This window comes from Suillus paluster, assembly GCF_016628075.1.
Source record: "Suillus paluster strain FC165 chromosome Unknown EDB91scaffold_2, whole genome shotgun sequence".
Lineage (NCBI taxonomy): Eukaryota > Fungi > Basidiomycota > Agaricomycetes > Boletales > Suillaceae > Suillus > Suillus paluster.
Window position 1 is genome coordinate 765548 of NW_024537562.1, and position 18832 is coordinate 784379.

At 48.0% G+C, this 18832-nt stretch overlaps 6 protein-coding genes across 6 annotated transcripts; 2 read left to right on the forward strand and 4 right to left on the reverse strand.

Moving 5' to 3' along the window:
* Positions 1-222: 222 nt before the first annotated feature.
* On the forward strand, positions 223-2932 carry EDB91DRAFT_1077042 (uncharacterized protein; the record flags this gene model as incomplete). Its single annotated transcript, XM_041314909.1, has 5 exons — positions 223-390; positions 440-1954; positions 2009-2029; positions 2078-2536; positions 2591-2932. The coding sequence occupies 5 exons, from the start codon at positions 223-225 to the stop codon at positions 2930-2932; spliced, it is 2505 nt and encodes an 834-aa protein (XP_041183721.1).
* Positions 2933-4912: 1980 nt separating this feature from the next.
* On the reverse strand, positions 4913-7029 carry EDB91DRAFT_1096767 (choline kinase cytoplasm). The gene is made up of 5 exons (XM_041317013.1): positions 6760-7029; positions 6411-6708; positions 5554-6286; positions 5102-5500; positions 4913-5051 (listed from the first exon to the last, which is right to left on the reverse strand). Exons 2-5 carry the CDS (start codon positions 6623-6625, stop codon positions 5034-5036), a joined length of 1365 nt encoding a protein of 454 aa, XP_041183722.1. The 5' UTR covers positions 6626-6708; positions 6760-7029; the 3' UTR covers positions 4913-5033.
* Positions 7030-8705: 1676 nt separating this feature from the next.
* On the reverse strand, positions 8706-11197 carry EDB91DRAFT_1242222 (major facilitator superfamily domain-containing protein; the record flags this gene model as incomplete). Its single annotated transcript, XM_041322166.1, has 15 exons — positions 8706-8825; positions 8881-8925; positions 8978-9136; positions 9190-9383; positions 9434-9614; positions 9666-9742; positions 9797-9925; positions 9975-10039; positions 10091-10220; positions 10272-10307; positions 10357-10543; positions 10597-10659; positions 10720-10866; positions 10918-10954; positions 11013-11197. The coding sequence occupies 15 exons, from the start codon at positions 11195-11197 to the stop codon at positions 8706-8708; spliced, it is 1755 nt and encodes a 584-aa protein (XP_041183723.1).
* A 718-nt stretch (positions 11198-11915) lies between these two features.
* EDB91DRAFT_1096782 (uncharacterized protein) lies at positions 11916-14059 on the reverse strand. The gene is made up of 6 exons (XM_041317014.1): positions 13796-14059; positions 13618-13728; positions 13479-13559; positions 12849-13416; positions 12460-12799; positions 11916-12411 (listed from the first exon to the last, which is right to left on the reverse strand). The coding sequence occupies exons 1-6, from the start codon at positions 13934-13936 to the stop codon at positions 12153-12155; spliced, it is 1500 nt and encodes a 499-aa protein (XP_041183724.1). The 5' UTR covers positions 13937-14059; the 3' UTR covers positions 11916-12152.
* A 53-nt stretch (positions 14060-14112) lies between these two features.
* Positions 14113-15208, reverse strand: EDB91DRAFT_1096792 (uncharacterized protein). The gene has a single exon (XM_041317015.1). The coding sequence runs from the start codon at positions 15121-15123 to the stop codon at positions 14536-14538; it is 588 nt and encodes a 195-aa protein (XP_041183725.1). The 5' UTR covers positions 15124-15208; the 3' UTR covers positions 14113-14535.
* A 6-nt stretch (positions 15209-15214) lies between these two features.
* On the forward strand, positions 15215-16919 carry EDB91DRAFT_266708 (Pkinase-domain-containing protein). Its single transcript, XM_041326648.1, has 8 exons — positions 15215-15384; positions 15442-15518; positions 15573-15842; positions 15891-15974; positions 16028-16192; positions 16250-16398; positions 16447-16595; positions 16647-16919. The coding sequence occupies exons 1-8, from the start codon at positions 15303-15305 to the stop codon at positions 16718-16720; spliced, it is 1050 nt and encodes a 349-aa protein (XP_041183726.1). The 5' UTR covers positions 15215-15302; the 3' UTR covers positions 16721-16919.
* The last annotated feature ends 1913 nt before the right edge of the window (positions 16920-18832 follow it).

Below are 18832 nucleotides of genomic sequence, written 5' to 3' on the forward strand. Positions count from 1 at the left end.
AGTCTCTATCTATCTACTCACTTAGCAAATCGTGCTCTCAACATCGCATCGCCTATTTCCTATACAATCATCGCATCTTTGATTATTCTCTCATACCGCAACGCACGACTCCTTTTTATCCAGCAATCATCGAACGCTCATCAGCTTGTTAATTAACTGGTGAGTAAATTCTTGCAGCGTGTTCTGCTTCGCTGACCACTCAATGATATAAATCAGATTTAAATGCAAAAGGCGGTCACCGCTACTACTGCACCCACACACAGTTTGTATTTTGCACGCGAATCAGGCTCAACAAAACCTATTCCAGCTCGAGCTCCATCAACGGGTGCACTTGGTTGGACCCAGAGTCCCCGTGAACACCAGAATTTGAACACAGACTCAACAGCAGATGTAAGCCATGCGCCACTTTTCTAGACAGCCTTCTTATGTTTCCTTATAGACTTGGAACGTTTCATCCACGCAAGGCTCATCACCGCCTCCTTCATCCTACGTACACCGCCCAGCATCGATCCAAAAACCTTCAGCAATGCCTGGTCGTAAGAACATCAGTGACATGGCAAAAACCGAAATGTCTAGTCATCCGTCGGAGCGTGTTCCCAACAACGCTCAACGATGGCGGCTCAATGGATCGGGCCAGCTTGTGGATCCAGAGGCAGCGTTCGAATGGGATCTCGCTCAGGATATTGCCAGGCTGAAGCTCGGCGTCGGCAAGCTTACGGACGACATGCAGGGTAGACTGGAGACTGCAACTGTAGCGCCATTCAATGATGCGAGTCCGCTGGAAACGGCCTCTGACGTCAGTCTTGATTCCTCCCCCAATACTTCTGATCATCAAATATCACCGTCCCATTCTCGCGTGTCGTCCACTGACACACTGGAATCCCATGAATCTGCTATGTCTTCGGCCAGTCATACCATGCGCGGGCCGCCGCAGCTGAAGATAGCGACGGGCAATGAGGCGAAGGAGCGCCCTCATTCCTTCAGTGGTGGACTATCCACTGCCGATTTGCGTCGTCTAAAGCATGCAGGGGAGGAGCATGTACATTCGGTGCCTGCTCACCCTTGGTCGTCTGTTGCTTACAGAGACCGCGTTGGTGGCGGAGAAAAGCCTTTTTCGCCTGAGCAGCCCACGTATCCGTCGCTGACCAATGGATCATTTGGTCGTGGACAACAGCAATTTGACTACCGTTCCGCGCAAAGTAATGGCGACTTGCAGGGTGATTATTCCGCTCAGCGCTATTTCCCCCAACCATCTGCTCCCGGTGTCGCCGCACCGCAGCACTTCCTTCAAGGTCGCCCCACGAATGGGATTCAGTCTACCTATCGCCAGCCTCAGCGAGGTTACCCCCCACAACCGTTAGTTCCAAGCCCAACGGGACTTGCCTATGCTCCAGCACATGTTCCTCACCTGTCTCTCGGTAACGCTCAGCAGCTTTATGATATGGTTCTCCCTACAGGAGACAGTCATCACCCGGCCGTTACTCGCGTGCAGCAACAGCACAACGTCTTCCGTGGTGCTCATCAGCACTCCGCCTCGGACCCTTCCGCTCTACGAGATGCTGCTACATTGGCGCTTCTGAGCAACCAAGCGGTTTTCGCACAAGCTACTCATGGCATGTATCCTCCCATCCATCCCGGCCTCTATAGCCAGTTCTACGGTACTCCAGAATCATACTCTGCGGATTTGGCTGTCGCAGCTATGGCTAACCGTCTGCAAACCCATTTCACCAGTCCGTATGGCGCTTTACCAGCTCAAGGCCTAGGCGTGGACCACCCCGTGCCTGAGAGTCCCCTACAAAACAACGGTGGACCGAGTGCTAACAACCGCAAACTTGGTCTGTACAAGACCGAGTTATGTAGGTCATGGGAAGAGAAGGGTTCATGTCGGTATGGGGCAAAATGCCAGTTTGCCCATGGAGAGGAGGAGCTTCGGAATGTCGCTCGTCACCCGAAGGTAAGTGCTCAGCGATACTTGAAGTACTGAGTAATGATCTCGTGCGCACCTCAGTACAAAACAGAAATCTGCAGGGTAAGTTTTCTTCCTGGTTCGGGAAGAGTTGCTGATGACCGCGAACAGACATTCTGGGTGTCAGGCGCATGCCCATATGGGAAACGCTGTTGCTTCATCCATACCGAACTCCCGGTCTCAGGCATCGCACCAGGAGCTGACGGTGTTCCTCCGCCTTCGTCCACTGCAAGCAATCGTGAGCGCTCCAACAGCGATCCCAACGAATCCTCCATCTCCCTTCTGCAACGCATCCAGCGTAAGGGTGACTCGACACCAGTGGATGCATCTCCGCCTTCCGGTAACTTCTTTAATACTCGACCTCCCATGGGCTCGCTGCGCGTCGACACGTCTGCTCTCAATAATATTACGAAGCAGAACAAGTCAGCATATCCCACCTTTGCCAGCAATGCCTTGATGCTTTCAAGCTCCGAGCAAACACCCATGAAGTCTCCAGTAGTTCCTCTGACAGCCGGTCCTGATCTGGGGCGGCACACCAATGCACGTCTGGATATCGTAGGATATAGCCAGGTGAGTATGTCTCGGGCGTGAAGAACTTAGTCTGATCTGGGAACCCTGTGCTAGCAACGTCTTAACAGGACGAGCGCCACGACACCCAATGCCAGACACTCTTTCAATGGAACAGATGTAGATCTTGATTTTTCCTCGCCGTCGACACCTTCTGCCGCAAACCCCGCATCGTCCTTTGCACTCTCGCAAACCGACAGGGTATCCAACAATAATGCTGTTCCACGTGCGCACGTTAGATCTGGGAGTGCTGGGAATTGGGGGAGTGTTACCCGTAGTAGCAATCTAGCTGGTGTGCCCTCATACCCGCAGGCCTCCGGGGCCGGAGGAGAATCTAATTCTCCATGGGCGTCTGGTGACCTCATGGTCGGAACCAGACTCGGAGAAAATTGGATGTAATGCATCAGTATTCTTGTTCGAGAACTTCGCCGCTTGGTCGGACGGTCGTCTGTGATGTTTGTTTTCATTCCTACCTCCAGTAGTCACAATGGAGCTTACGAGACATTCTCCCCTCTTTTACCTTACTTTGTACAAAAGGCTTTTGTATACCTCATCTTACGTCTTGTTTTCATGTGCCCTTGTCACGCTTCTGATGATATTTTCATGACTTCTCCGTGCAACGTACTCCATTAAATCTGCCTTGTCCTGCACCGCATCGTAAACTCAATTGCGTGTGAGCTAGAAGTTATCTCGTCTACCAATTACAAAGGTAGAAGTCATTTACACATCATTAATAGGCATGAGCTCATACTCTCGCGATTGGATATATCTAACAATTACAAAAATCTGAACTCTCTGGTCAATTTAAAATTCGATCTTGCGGTGCGACACTCCGCTTCGCTTTCCATATTACTTCATTCACTGGCAAGCTGTACCAGCAGTCGCTGGTCTTCGATAGGAGAGTATTCGGTAGGCTGATGACGGGTCGTCAGCAGCTTCTCATCAAATCGCGTAACAGAGTCCGTGCAAACATATCTTGATTGATGTTATCTCGTCCCACTTGTGTCCCCACGACACCGCACTGTACACGCTGAAAGGTGCAAGTTCTCCGCCGTTCAATATCAACTACATTATATTATTGACTCGGATGCATTTGGTCCGTAAAGGCGCAGGCTAGAGTTAGTGACAGTTGCGCGCCATTATCTCTTCACGGGCGCCCACGCAATGTGAAACGTGTATTGCAATGCTGTCAGTGGCACAATGTTCAGGCTGTTATATATCCAACCTTGAGAATGTGATATATGCTCCAGGATCCATGATGGTCTTTGTTGCAGAGACTCACCTCCATCCAACACATTCCTCATGCTCTGTAACATCGCCACATCATGATCTATTTCTGTCTTGAAGGACCTCCTGTTGACTGCAAGGGCAGTGATGATTGGGAGCGACGCGGTCTGTAGGCTCCGTAGCCACCGCAAATTTTCCTGCCTTCTGCTCTTGCACTGTCAATTTCTATCAAACGCTCTGGGCCTTTATCGTATTCAAATTCCAGTCACGCAATCCCGTCATCCTGTTGGTGGCACCACTCCATACACCAGTCGGCGACTCGTGATTACGAGTGAGATGCTTCGGCTACCACCTGCACCCCTTCGGCCTCGACAACGCCCACTAGGCGCCGGATCTCAGTGTACTATCTGAGGACCAGCTGTCTTCCTTCTATCGTTCTACCTAGGGGAGACTTCCACAATGACAGTACGACAAAGAAGACCATTCTGTTCGGCATCTGTGATATGCACTTGCTGTTCCAGATAAACGACAGTCGCGAACTGTTCGTAAGTCTTTCCACCCGATATCTAAAATTCTTCTGCTACATCTTTAGACAGATATCAACTAGTGATATCGCATCGTCTTTGATCCTCAAAATCATGCACAAAAGATTGACGTTCAACTATGGACAACTTGGATGCTCGTGGAGGCAAGTGAATATTTTGTCGTCGACTGGTTTAGAGTCAATGATTGAGCGTCATGGCTAAAAATACAATTTCCCAAGCAATTGGTGAACGGAATACTTATCTATCTGCACAGCTCGGCCAGATTTATGCTTAGTACTAAGTCTTAGTACAGAAGGAATGACTACCTTCATCTAATTGAAGGTCGGCCTAGGGGAGACTAGTACCAAGCATCATAAACCCAATACTGACGCTCATCAAAGGAGTGGCATTCGCATTGTGTTCCTAAGCTCCTTCTAGGCCTTACGGAGTGTCTCCAACAAGATCAGACCATTTTTATGGTAAGACTTTCTGATAGGTTGACGAGATCTCAGAGCTCATATCAAATCTGTGCCAGAACACCCAAAACTAAGCCAAGACCATCTTGCGGACATCCAGAACTGGGAGGACTGGGGAAATCCGAGGGCTTACAGAGATCATATCAAATGGATGCGCGGGAAAGCTTAAAGCGAGGAGGGGTCGAGGAACGCGGCCCATAAACATCGCCGCGACACGTTGTTGCCGCTTAGCAGTGAGGTGTCGATGTGCAAAAGTATCTCAAATTACAGGGCCTATGATAGCTGGGATAGGTAGGTGATAACGAGGAACTGATGGCCTACTGAACGCCAAGTTCTGATAGCTCTCTGATAAACCCTTCCATGCGACATATCGCGTAAGCTATGTAGTCAAACTCCGGTTCCGATTCTCCTCTTTCCAAATTGTCCTGTGCTTGTACGATACCCCACACAGTCCACATCGCGTGTGAGGCAGGACTCCAAATACGCACTTGACGTTCCAGCTGGGAAGCTTCTGCTTCTGAGTACAACGCCGGAACCGAGGAGGTGCATGTGTCAATGGGACGCGAATGCGCCAGATACGCCAAATAAAAATTTTGACGCTCTTCCATTGTCGGATATCGACTCGGATCCAGAAGATGCGGTGTTGATGAATGATAATCAGCCGTCCACTCGTGGAAATGATTAGCAATGTCGAACGCAATTGGGTTAGGCGATGCGTATTCAAAATCAACCACAACAATCTGCACCATAAGTTCAGTAAGGTCCCCTGCGCCCTAGAACAGCTATTGCTCACCTGGTGATGCTCGGGAGCATCTTGACGAAGTGGACCAGTTAACCTCAGTATATTGCCATACTGTGTATCATTGTGTGCAAAAACACGTCGACTTGCCCCTTCTATCTTCTCGACGTGAGAAACCCAGCGTAAGTAACGCATCCAACGTTCATAGAAGTGGTCCATGTTGAGAGTTTGACGGGTGGCCTCAGACACATGCTGGAGACCTAAAACATCTCGCGCGGCTGGCATCCACGCCTTAACATTTTTCTTGACCCCAATCTCCCAGCTCTTCCCCTCAAGAGCACTGAGTGTAAGTGGACCCTCTACGACACTAATGTCCACAGAATGAAGTTCAGCCATGCGTGAAGCTATCCATTGGCTGATCCTCTTGTCCCGAAGGTCTGATGGAACTAGCGTGACAGACTCGAAGTACTCTTCAATACGTCCGTTTGTAAATGTACCATATATACGAGGACCAAAATGGTATCGAGACGAGAGAATATGAAGCATGTGCAGTTCGTGAGTGCGAGAGATGAGAGAGCTGGATGATGTGCCATAGATGCGCAACAAGAGCGTAGGAACGCGAGTAATGGCGGGGCAAGAGACAAAATAGATAGCATTGGTGAGAGAGCCAGAGACCTTGTGGATGGAGAGTAACTCGGCGGTTACCTGTGTCTTGTGCCAACCGGGGACCCCCAGAGCCACCAAAATGGCAAGAAGGTCTCTTGCAAAGTTGACCGACTTGTAAGATCTATGAAAAGACGATACGTAAGTTCAAATGCAATAACAGATGCAGGCTGATGTCAGACCGAGGTTACAGGTCGCCGTAAAACTGCAAAAGGTGACAAAAGAAGCGCAGAAGAAAACAATCATACCTGGCATCTAATTTGGCCTTAGCATTTGTTAAACCATCGACAAACTCAACATCAACAGTGACCTTTGGTTGAGATAAGGACACACTTGAAGATTTGGAGGGACTGAGCACTAAACTGCGCAAAGATGAGGATGACGATAACCTGCTAAGTGGAGAAACTATCGGAGAAACGGTAGCGGGTGTGCTGTCTGCAATCATTGTGGTTGCCTGTCCCATATTATGCTAGGATAGGTCGTCTGTCGAGAGAAACGACTTCACGGGAACACAATTAAAGCGGGCACACGACCATTGTGTCGACTCTATGGACCCCGAAAATATCATTATATTTTATTGTGAGAATTTATACCCACTTAAGTAGACTAAGACTAGGGGGCCGCCCAAGGGTCGCCGATTATCTTGGTCCGCATGTTGAACTCTGTTCTTTGGCAATGCCATGAGTTGTATCACTGAAGTAATGGAGAGGAGCGAAGAATAGCATCGTAGTACCAATCCACTCACGCTTTGAACATATGCTCTAAGTCCTGGTATTCTATTTGTTCGCTATTTTAGAAAAGAAAGCCGCTGCCCGGCAACGGCCCGGACATAATTCACTGATCAAGTGAACCCATATTTTCGGGCACTGTTTTCGGAACAAGAACGTTTGGACCTGGAACAAGTAAGGAACAAGACGACATGTCTTCAATGAGACGTTAATTCAAATGCCTGGCGCCTAATCTTCAAGATCTGCTACGAGGTTCCGAGTCGACTTTCTTTCGACGCTCGCGGGGTAATCCGCGATCATCCTCTGCAGATAATAATTCCGCGGGGAAAGTCTACTTCAGGCCCATGATACTGAGCTATACGGACACCTCATATAATTAATGCCGCATCCTGCCATCTGGTCTAGAGGTCTCACCGCAGTATTATGGTTAAATAAACCAATATTAATGCTACCGATGAGTCTTGGTTTTTGCATTATGTACACGACCCTTCCCGGGGGTATCATGTATGGCGAGAAAAATTGTGGACTTGGTAACTTGAGCACAAGATGTATGTATCTGAATACTTCCTCCTTCTTGCCTACTCGCTCTATTTTTCCACCGCTGAATTCCCCGAGGAAAATCCTGGAGGCTGTGGTCATTGCTCTTCCTGTGTGAAGTGACTTTCAAGGTTCGTTGCTTGCGCTTTAATTTTCGAGGCAAGAGGCTCATCGGTCGATTTCTTTAGTGAACCAGTCATGCCGTCATCCCGCGGTTTAATACTCTCGTTTTGTCGAGGAAGTCTTTCATAACTCAGCTCATCGACATGAAATTAAATCAACCGTATCACTATATCACGCATCAGCAACCTGGGTCTGAAATGCACTGATGCTATTTCCCTTTCACATCAACGGACGACCCTGAAGTTGCTTCCGCGAACAAGGCCCAAATGGTTTGAGAGTCAACGTTCATATCAACGCCCTATCAATTAAGCTCTGACCATATCATAGAGTGCGGTTAGGCAATCCGAAACTCCGTTCTGGAGTCTACGAATTACGCCCCAATCCATCTTTCGTAACTATCGTCGAGTCCCGTTAATTAGGACGGAGGAAGTTCCTCAAAAGAATGAAGCGACTGGCGCACATTCTTTGGCCGCGGGTTTACACGCAGCCAACGTATCGCAGTTAGACGTTGGGGAACATGTGTCAATCCTGTAAGCCATGAGGCACACTGATGTCTTCCGACCGACCACTTTATCTTGTTGTAGATGAAAGAAGTTGCCGACATAACATAATCGTTCAGAGTCCGGACGTTCTTGCAACTTTTGTGTATTCGATTTCCAAGCTGTAAATTGTATGTTCAAGTTCACGCCTCGAGGTGACTTAACGGCCTTCCAGCTTAGATTCTTTTTCCAGATCAAATGGCACGGTGCTGCCTGTCCGGGTAACTTCTAATCGACATGGAGGAGTAATTCATGTGCGTGCTGCATGTTCGTTTGCTAACGTTGGGTGTGTTCTGCACTAAAAGGTTATCAAGATTTCACCCTAAACTCGACTCCGAATCTCCGACTATGAGCCCAGAATGTTAAGTTTGCATGTCATAAAAGTGTTCGAATAGGCTCTAATCTACTACGTCAAAAACGCGGAAGCGCTTGGCAAAGGCGTTAGTAATATGCGTATGATAGGATTTGCGCTACCAAGCGTTGACTGACATCTTTACCATATACACAAGGGATATTGTGATACGTTTTCGGGAGACATTCTAGTTCATCGAGAACAACAGAAAATTTGTCTAGCATGTCTATCTATGTACAATAAGAATAGCGACGGTAGACTCATCTAAACTTCATTGGGCGGCTGAGGTGAACCGACACGCGACTTTTGGTGTAAATCTTTTTCCTGGTTGGCATCATGGTGATTTGTAGCTTCTACCGAAAAGCACTTCATAAACAGCGAGATCTGAAATCATGCAGATTGATGAAGTCATATGATTACTTTTGAAGAAAACACGTACCACCATAGCCACGCCTAGTAGAGGAGCGGAAACGATCCAGACGCTCTGTGATATCATTATTTAAGAATGAGTAGCGCTGCGGGATCTAGATGCCCACCTGAATGGCCAGTGCCACAGCACTCAAGACCTCATTTCTCAACGAGAGCGGCTCGATAAGACTCAACAATCTCCAATTGATGGACGATGATCCCTGAATTTGGTATTCGATAGGTAAAGCGTGAGATAGTTGTTTATCGAATACCATCCCAGCAACCGCCTTAAAAAATTCAAGTTAGTGACGTACAAATGATAAGAAGCTGACGAACTTACTAGGCCAATGGTAGCTCCTGTAAATCTTACCAGGAAAAATGCACTAGTCCCTGTAGCAAGCTCTGACGGATGCAAAGCCTTCACAAAGACCTGATAAGGCGCGTGGAAAAGCAAACCGATCCCAATACCAGCAATAAGAGGGAAACAAATCTGCGTGACGTGCGGGGAGGTATCCTGGAGTGTTATCAAGAGACCTGTGACACAGCCTCAGTATCACCCTTAGTACATTCGTTTCGAACCTCACTGAAACCTAACGTGGATACCGCTAGTCCACTGACGATCGTCCATTTTTGTCCGCTGGTGTCGTTTTTCCGCTTTTGCCAGAATCCAATAAACCAGGCGGCTGGCATCGAAGCCAATGACGATCCCAGTGAATATGGCAACATCTGCACACCGGCTTGCAATGGGGTCATACCATTCACGGCCTACGCGAATCATGGAGTCAGATTCATCAATAGGGCACGGGACGGCCTTACTTGGAAGTAGAGTGCAAGATAAAATGTGCCTGCGTTGAACGCAAAGTTGTGAAGGAATGTGACGGCCAGAATGATCACTAATGATTCACGTGAAACGTCAAGAGGTCATCCACGCGAAGGAAGCTTCTTACCAACAGTCAGATTTTTAAATGTGGCAGGCGGAAACAATGCCTCGCGTGTGGTGTGCACTTCATAGAAGCCGCCACAAGCTAGAATCGTGGGGCCAAGACAGACCAGCAGGAGCGTCGATGGAGATGTCCCTGCATGATGGTGAGTAGATGTTGCATTGAATTTTGACAGGAGACATACAGCCAGTACTCATAGCGAAACTGAAACCAATAACCAAGCAGCTGGTACCCAGCATGAAGAGAAGACTGTAAAACATGACATGAGCATAGTAACAGACGACAAAAGCCATACCGTACAGTCCGAGAAAATCAAACTTTTTAATGAAGTTTTTCCATGATGCGTGCTGAGCGCGCGCGAGGGTTACATCTCGCAATGACACTGAGAGCAGCAAGAATGCGAAAAGGCATACGGGCAAGTTCATGTAAACTAGTAACCCAGACTTTGAGATTCAAGCATACGAAAGGATGAATGACATACAAGCCCATCTCCAGCTGATTGTCGTTGAGAAGCCATCTGTGTGGATGAAATGAGATTTGGATCTAAGATTCCTTATAGCACTCACTGCTGAATAATCCTCCGAGTATTGGGCCCGCAACCGCAGAACAGCTCCAAGTCACACTAAGAGCCTGAGACCACTTTGCTCTACTCTTTGGTTCGACGATCTCCGATGTGATGACCCAAACAGAACTGACGATACCACCGCCACCGAGACCGGCCAGACCACGGGAGATTAGCAGGGACATGATAGTCTGGGGAGAGAAAGATCAGTAATTAAATACAGAATAATACAAATTCGATCAACCTTTGCAGCCCCGCACAGCAAGGATCCGAGGGCGAAAATCATAATGCTGACATACAGAACGTTCTAGTAATAGAATAGCGAGATGTGCATCCACTCATACTTCAATCTTGAGAAAGAACGCACCTTTCGCCCTACCAAATCGGATAGCCTTCCGTACAGGGGTTGAAAAGCCGTTTGTGTCAGCATATACGCAACTCCAACCCAAGTATATTGAGTCTGGGTGGCGTGGAGTTCGCTAGCAATTGTTGGTAGAGATGTTGATACAATGGTCTATATTTGAGTTTAATGAAAAGTGCTTGAATTTAAGAACGGGGTACGCACAGAATCTGTTGTAGCAAGAAAAAGTGTCATTGCAGCCCTGAGGTTCGATCACACATTGATAAGCTACGAGCAATTCAAGCAGCGTGAAGCGTTACCCGATATGTACGAAAAGCAGTCGAGATACCGAGTAGTTCGGGGCTTTCTGGATCTCGTCATGATAATCAAGAGAGGCGCAATCGCTGGCGTGTACTTTCTCTGATGCAGACGCATCATCTGAGCAAGACGAGCATGAGGGTATATGAGTTGACATAGGAGGATGAGCCGTGCTGTCTAAAGACATATTGAACAGAGCACTGTAGGAAAGGCCGCTTGAGGTTTGACTTTCTGCTCGTCTTCGCTACCATTTTATACAAGGACCCTTTGGTGGTGGCTTCGATGAGATCTGGCACAACCAGACTTCGACAAAAAAAAGAGCTTCTTTGGCCTTGGAAATCCTCTTGTGACCCTTTGACCTGCGGTCCGCAAACAGGGCGGTCAATGTGCGCTGGCATTAGGCTTACCGATGCAATGATATTAAAATTGACCGCATTGTGAAGCCTTTGTAGTAAGAGCCCAGCCCATAACAAAGAAGAGAAGGGGTCTTTGACAGCATGCACTACTGCCGTCGATAGGGTTGAATTTGGCAAAAGATGAACATTTCCCGGTGCGAGGGAGTCTGTCAAGCATGCTCAGTAGAAACTAGCCGCCTCGTTGCATTGATGGCATCTAAACTTCGGAGACAGGAATCCCTTCCCTTGAAGAAGATCACTTTGAGAGATCGCCGCTAGGTTAATGATGAACTTCCTGCGCGAGGGACAGAAGGAGACGGATCGAGAAGTTACAATTAAGTACTTACATTAACTCAAAGCTTGAACGTTGAAATTTCGAAAGTTGGCACCGCGGCACCTGTACACTGCCACAAACACGTTGACAAATTACTATTAGGTACAAGCACAAGTTATCGTCACACATGCAGTTTCAGGGCACACACCAACTTGCTCTTCACAGAGCTTTCTTCACGCAAAGATCGTATCGTAGTCGCGCGGAAAATTCTCCTATTAAAAATGTATAGTTCACTATGCTTCTATGGATCTTCTCTAAGCCGTAGCCCTCTTCCTGTGCTCATCCTCCGCGCTCTCCGATGGCTCACTGCTTTTCGCCAGATCCCCGGCATCCAGTTCCTCTGATGATTGAATTGAGAAGCAACAGGGAGCAGACAACGAAACGTCGCCAAGACGAACCGATATATGGATAAATCAAGACCCAGTAAGCTCTCGTATCCTTTTCCATGTGCGAGACACCCAGCCACCCTCGGAAGATGGTGACGGATGAATAAATGAAGTCGTACCGTTGTTATCACTCATTGAACTGGTCTCCTTCACATCTCGTTTACTCGACTGGGTGCTACCCGAGGCGCCGCCCGGCGACATCGAGTCCTGTCTTGGACTGTCACTCCGACCTTCGACGTCGTCTGCATACTGCTGTAAAATCTCGCGCTGTCGCTTCGTTAAAGATCTATGGGATCGGGTTAAATAGGCGCTAACGAGCATCAATCTCGCTTACCTTGGAAGTTGCACGGAGAAAGAAATAAAAAGATCACCCTTATCACCACCGAAAACCGACGGGACGCCGTGGCTCCTTAGGACCATCTCCTCGCCATGCTGAGTACCACTGGGTACACGAACGTCCACGTTCCCGTCGAGTGTCGGCACACGTACACGGCCGCCCAAGACAGCAGTATGCAAGGGTATCCGCACTTCGTGGTGAAGGTTTGCGCCTTGCCTGCGGAAAACTTTGGATGGGGCAACATTGACCCTGACGAGCAAGTCCCCGTGACTACCCTTGCCAGATAATGGCACATCGCCTGCATTTGGGATGCGGATGGTCATTCCATCTTCCACCCCTGTATAATCCATCAGTCACCCGAACGAAAACGATGTCCAACTCCTGACCTGGTGGAATATCTACATTGATAGTTTTCTTCGTTCGCACATAACCCTGGCCGCTGCAATCCACACATTGGCTTCCGCGTGGAATTGTAGAACCAGAACCAAGGCATGTTCCACAAGTACTTGCCATCTGGAACCCACTGTCTATCACAAAAGTCTTTGTACCAGTACCGTTGCATGACCCGCAAGGTGCACGCTTGGCACCATGTCTCAGGCCTGTACCAGCACACGTTGAACACGTTGTCAGAGGATTGACATTTACACTACGAGTTGTTCCTTTGCAGGCGTCCAAGAATGAGACGTTGATGCGTGCCTCAATGTCTGCTCCTCTTGTACTCTGGCCAAACCCAGAGCGAGCTCGACCCCCGAAGGCACCACCGAACAACTGCGAGAATAAATCGCCTTGACTCGAACTTCCACCGAATGCCTCGCTGAAGTCTCTGAAATCGGAAAACCCGCTGGCACCTCCTGCAAATGGATTTCGGGCGAACGCATTAGGGTCAAAGCCTGGTTGCTGTGACGCAGCGCCATATTGGTCGTATGCAGCCTTCTTTTTCTCGTCTTTCAGAATCTTGCATTACAATGTAAGACACCAGCAGACATAGATTAACGAAAGGATGGTAAATGACGTACGTCATATGCTTCTTGTATCTCCACAAACTTTTCCTGCGCTCCTTTATCAGGATTCGTGTCCGGATGATACTTTCGAGCGAGCTATAACAAGTTAATTGATTAAAACGACCAGCATAAATTAAATAGCTCTGATACGCACAGAAAAATACGTTTTCTTGATTTCCGCCGGAGATGCATCTTTCTTGACGCCTAAAACCTGATATGGGTCCTTCGGAGGCGCAGACAGGGATGCAGACGCATGAAGGGCGCGCTAAGTGAAAAAAGTCAGTATGACATGACGACTGTTCATCAAACCTTGTCGCAAGATTGTGACGAACCCTTTGGCCTCGTGCAGTGTGGCCATGACGCCCAGCTCGGTAGGTCGAGAACGTCCGGGTGTTCGGTCTAGTTTGTTGTCGAGCACAACCGTAAAAAGTAATGAACGACGAAGCTCCAAGTGACCGCAAGTAAGGGATCATTTACAATTGTGCCTTTGACTAATAGCAGCGAAAGCAACACAGAGGTAAGTTAAAAAGATGGAAGCACAACAATATTTGCGTTGCGCCGACTACGACGAAACTGTGACGAATTTTGAATGTACAACTGTTTACCCTGCTGACTCAGCTAAATCGCGACGGTCAAATCTCGTATCAGACTTCCGAAAAGACAGCTCTTCATTAAGTTGCAATTATCGAAGATATCAACAGTCAGATCTTATAAGTATAAGACTAGCACGTTTGAGACGAGTGCGGCAAGGCCAAGCGTACCGATTCAATGTGTACATGGGTAGCAATGTAACAGCTGCCTCGAGCAGGTCCCCTATCAAGTGTTCATGATTCATATTAGGCCTACAAATGACATATGACTGGTCACATTCCAGAAGCACACGTAAAATGTTTGCAAGGTCATTTCCAACCAAGGTGGTCACGATTTGACTTTCAGATCTACCGTTCAAACTTCTAGCGATCTGGGTTCCCCTGGACGTATTACCACTGTTTAGTATCAGTGTTCGACTGGAGAAAAGGATATTACGGACCGTGGTTAGGAAGGTGATAAAGCTGGATGATGATCCTTTTGGTCAAGCAGAATGGGGTACAGTTGCGTCTGTTTGAGCTGTTCGGGTGCGCCACCAACATTTCCCGTAGGATACCAAGATCTCATCTCCCTTTTGTATCGAATCTTTGGAACTCCAAATGCTCATCTGTAGTTCGCCTCGCGACGTCCGGCTCTCAACAAAAACAGCATTGGGTTTACCTCGAATACCGCGGTAATCATTGACAAATCTAGCCTCGTTACCCATGATACTGGCATCCACACCTATATTATCCCCATCCTGGGATCGAAAAAGTGAAAGATCGTAGTCGGAGTCAGCTCTATCCTGGCAATGCACTTCTCCGATATAGTCGATGATATGTGACCTAGGGGGTATCTTTCGAACGGCAAAAAGGCCGTTCTGTCCTCGTGCAGGGTGAGAAGGTTCTGCAATAGATCTTATGCGAACTAGAGATGTCGAAGGAAATGAATTTGGTGTTTTCTGGAGGGCGGAACTAGTGCCACTGATGAGGAAAGAGCGCAAGGGGCCTGGCACAGAAGAATGATAACGAGGAGCGTTGATATACTGGATATGAGAAGGCCATGACGGAGGCTGACGAGAGGTGGAGGACATGAATAGCCTAGTGTTAGATATTGTACTTCAAGATTAGAACTGGCCAGATTTTATCAGGTATGACTAGCTGACAGAAGACAAGTCTACACCGTGGGTAAACGCGAAAAACATCAGCCTCGTCAAGTGCTGCTGGCTATCCGAACTCGTCTGTGACACATTGACCCGCTCACTCTCATTCCATGGTCCGACCTCCAACGAAATCTGTAGCACGCATCTATCGAGATGTCAATGCCAATTTTGGTCCTGCGTGGCATGAATATGGTCAAAAACTTTTCAAGTGACTCGGCCGTGGTTATGTACTAAAGATTCCCGCATCAGATAACCTTCAAGTACAGTGGGGAACACAGGATCACTACGAAATAGTGCGCAAAGTTGGCAGAGGGAAATATTCAGAAGTAAGATGGTCGTCTTCAGATCGATATAGAATGCTTGTTTGAACACCCATGCAGGTTTTCGAAGGTGTCAATGTGGTTAATGACGAGAAGTGCATCATCAAAGTGCTCAAGCCCGTAAAGAAGAAGAAAATAAAGAGAGAGATCAAGATCCTGCAAAACCTTGCAGGTGGTCCTAACGTTGTGGCCCTCCTCGATGTCGTCCGAGATCCTGCTTCGAAGATCCCCAGCCTAATAACGGAATACGTCGACAACGTCGACTTCAAGGTCTTATATCCTCGTTTCACTGATTACGATGTCCGCTTCTATATGTTTGAGCTACTCAAGGTATGCGCCAATTGAATTTTGGAAAAGCTTTGCGCTATAGTCTTCCAGGCTTTGGACTTCTGCCACTCAAGGGGAATAATGCACAGGGATGTGAAGCCTCATAATGTCATGATTGATCATGAACAACGCAAAGTATACATCCTTATGAACACATGTTATGGACTGAGCTGGACTTCATAGCGCAGCTGCGGCTGATAGACTGGGGCTTGGCGGAATTCTACCACCCGAAAGTTGAATACAATGTTCGCGTGGCTTCGCGCTACTTCAAAGGACCGGAGCTGTTGGTGGACTTTCAAGAGTATGACTACAGCTTGGATATGTGGAGCTACGGTTGCATGTTCGCGTCCATGGTATGATCTTCAGTCTTGGAAGGATCGTGATTCGAATTGACATGCTTTACCGGCAAGATTTTCCGCAAAGAACCGTTTTTCCATGGCCACGACAACTACGACCAGCTGGTCAAAATAGCAAAAGTTCTCGGCACAGACGAACTTTATGCATACATCGATAAGTATGGTATCCGGCTGGATCCCCAATACGATGAACTCCTTGGAAGGTGAGCTTTCCAAACACGACCGTTGATCATGCGTTAAGTCGCCGTTAGGTATCCTCGGAAGCCTTGGGCTCGGTTCATCACATCCGAAAACCAGCGTTATATATCGAATGAAGCGATCGACTTCTTGGATAAACTACTGCGGTACGATCACCAAGAGAGACTGACTGCTCGCGAAGCCCAAGCACACCCTTACTTCGGTCTGTGAAACTTCTTAACCAGTTGTTAATATTTACCAACCTCACGTATAGAACCTGTTCGCAACCCCGCGTCTGGCACTTCTGCCGACGGTGAGAGCGAAGACTCGGGAGCATCATCAGCCTGATCTATAATTCACTGCTCTTTATCTCTGATTGCGAAAGTTTTGTACTACGTCCTTTGCAACAATCCTATCAAAATAACCTTCCCGACCCGATAAGCGCGTTCTTTCAGCTCTTGTGCATATCGGAAAATTCTTTGTTTGGGACTGACCTCATGGAATTCCGAAATTCGCGCACTCGCCTCGGGTACGAACAAGCTGTGTGTCTTCGATAGATATCGCTTAGCTGAAGTCGAGCCGACATCATCACAGATACTGACTATCATGTCTCAGGTTCGTACTTCCTCGATCACTCATGATTTTGATCATTGATCCTTCGCATGCGCTCCGCAGTGCCCATCATACCTTAGTACTGTGATCGACGATCTCGGCTTTGATGTCATTTGTTCCATTGTACATTCCTATCTCATTTGTTTCAAGCGACGGTAGATGTGACAAGGATAAACCATCAGGAATAGGGATCTATGAGCGCGCCAGACAACCCGTCCCTAATGTACGTCAAATTCAAGCGAAAAGTAATCTTCAATCTCAAGAACCAATGGAGGTCAAGATTTACATCGGTCCCGTCCAGTACGACCGCGGGATCGGGATCGGGATACATCGCTAATCTGAGCGCTGTGGCCGTGCGTATGTACCAAAGCTTCCCGTCATTTGGTGGCGTGACGCTCTGGGGTGTATCTCAAGCATATGGTGAAGCCGATCCAGACTCTGTCTGATTCGAACTCCGTCTGACCGAGTGCAGCTAAAGTTTTTGACTTGGCCTATGAATGTACTGCCGCTAGTGGTTTCACATAACCTCCTGTGCTCTGTAAGTACCTGTTTATGTGACAAAGTTACCCTCGCCGGTATTTTAATATCTAGGTGATATCAGAAGCCTGTTTCTAAATGCTGACTATCGTCTAAGTCGACTGGTGTGCATATTCTGTCCCTAGCTGTGCGAGCCCCTAGCTGTGCAAGTAGCAGTAATTAATGCGAAAGGTAAGTTTATGGGGTGCTGTTGCCGTAGCGGGGTTTGACATGATTGGTCTTGAACTCTTTCACAGTCAGGGGAGAGTACGGCATCAGTCACCAAGTCGTGATACCACTGCCACTTCAATTTCCAGCACAGTTTCCAATACCGCGCCAGAGGTACCTGCAGCGGAGTAGGTGCTTTGCAAAGTGGTATAGCCTACATCGGAGCGATCAGTGAGTATGTAGTACATGCCATACTTACAATATCTCTAGACTGCCCTGCGGACGGAGGATGAGAATCCAGGAGGTAAGCACGCCTACTGCACGTGTGAAACTTGGTGCTTATGCTTCTTTTACTTAGGGTCATCCGGCTGCTGGACTGATGATGGCCTGTACACAAAGACCGCCGCGGCTCATATGAGATCACGATCTCACACGTTGTTGGCCATGCGGTGTGTGAAATTTATTTACAGTGCATCGGATGTACTGTAGATGGATAACTTGTTACTATACTCTCTTCAACAAAGACAATGAAACAATTAATTCATTGCACAAATATACGAGCGAAGAAAGGACGGCAAGTCGACGATGGGCGCCATTAGAGTTGGTATCAAGGTTCTCTATGACAGGGTCCCGTGCTGCCCATGATCTATTTGGTCTAACTACGGGAGATTATGTGCTGCCAACAGGCAAGGTCTCGCTGACCTGGTAGGTGTTTCAAATTTCAGTGCAGCGTTTTCGTTTCGTCTTACTTATTTGTATCAACGCGGCGTACCGTTTCTTGTGCTTCCTTCGTATTCATAGTTTACCAGGCGCAGTCTCGCATTTCACTGCTATCTTACTATCAACGTCCTCTGGGACACTCGACCCTCGATTCCCTCATTCTCTTTCCTAACTGCATTCCCGCCGTCGCGTCCGAGTCTGACAGTCTGACGTGAGGGACTTTGCGGATGCACCGTTGTAGTCATAGTATATGTTCGGTCGTGAGCAGAGTGGTTCCGCCTGCAAATGTAACATTCGGAAGGGCCAGAGCGTTCTACGACACCACCACTGCACCGCATGCAGATTTCGACCCGATGCTGCAGAAAGTTGGAAAATAGTGTTCCCTCTAGTACAAGACCCACTACACGGGCAGCGGGAAAAGTCATGTGAGATTTGTAAAAAGGA

What these genes read in the sequence shown, in the direction of transcription:
- EDB91DRAFT_266708 (XM_041326648.1), top strand. Translation starts at nt 15,303, where the DNA reads ATGGTCCGACCTCCAACGAAATCTGTAGCACGCATCTATCGAGATGTC. An exon ending in ATATGTTTGAGCTACTCAAG is followed by an intron (nt 15,843 to 15,890) that starts GTATGCGCCAAT and finishes ATAGTCTTCCAG; the next exon opens with GCTTTGGACTTCTGCCACTC. An exon ending in GTTGCATGTTCGCGTCCATG is followed by an intron (nt 16,193 to 16,249) that starts GTATGATCTTCA and finishes TTTACCGGCAAG; the next exon opens with ATTTTCCGCAAAGAACCGTT.
- EDB91DRAFT_1096792 (XM_041317015.1), bottom strand. Translation starts at nt 15,123, where the DNA reads ATGTCCTCCACCTCTCGTCAGCCTCCGTCATGGCCTTCTCATATCCAG.
- EDB91DRAFT_1096782 (XM_041317014.1), bottom strand. Translation starts at nt 13,936, where the DNA reads ATGATCCCTTACTTGCGGTCACTTGGAGCTTCGTCGTTCATTACTTTT. An exon ending in ACACTGCACGAGGCCAAAGG is followed by an intron (nt 13,729 to 13,795) that starts GTTCGTCACAAT and finishes TTTTTCACTTAG; the next exon opens with CGCGCCCTTCATGCGTCTGC. An exon ending in CAATGTAGATATTCCACCAG is followed by an intron (nt 12,800 to 12,848) that starts GTCAGGAGTTGG and finishes TGGATTATACAG; the next exon opens with GGGTGGAAGATGGAATGACC.
- EDB91DRAFT_1096767 (XM_041317013.1), bottom strand. Translation starts at nt 6,625, where the DNA reads ATGGGACAGGCAACCACAATGATTGCAGACAGCACACCCGCTACCGTT. An exon ending in AAGGCCAAATTAGATGCCAG is followed by an intron (nt 6,287 to 6,410) that starts GTATGATTGTTT and finishes GTCTTTTCATAG; the next exon opens with ATCTTACAAGTCGGTCAACT. An exon ending in ATGCTCCCGAGCATCACCAG is followed by an intron (nt 5,501 to 5,553) that starts GTGAGCAATAGC and finishes CTTATGGTGCAG; the next exon opens with ATTGTTGTGGTTGATTTTGA.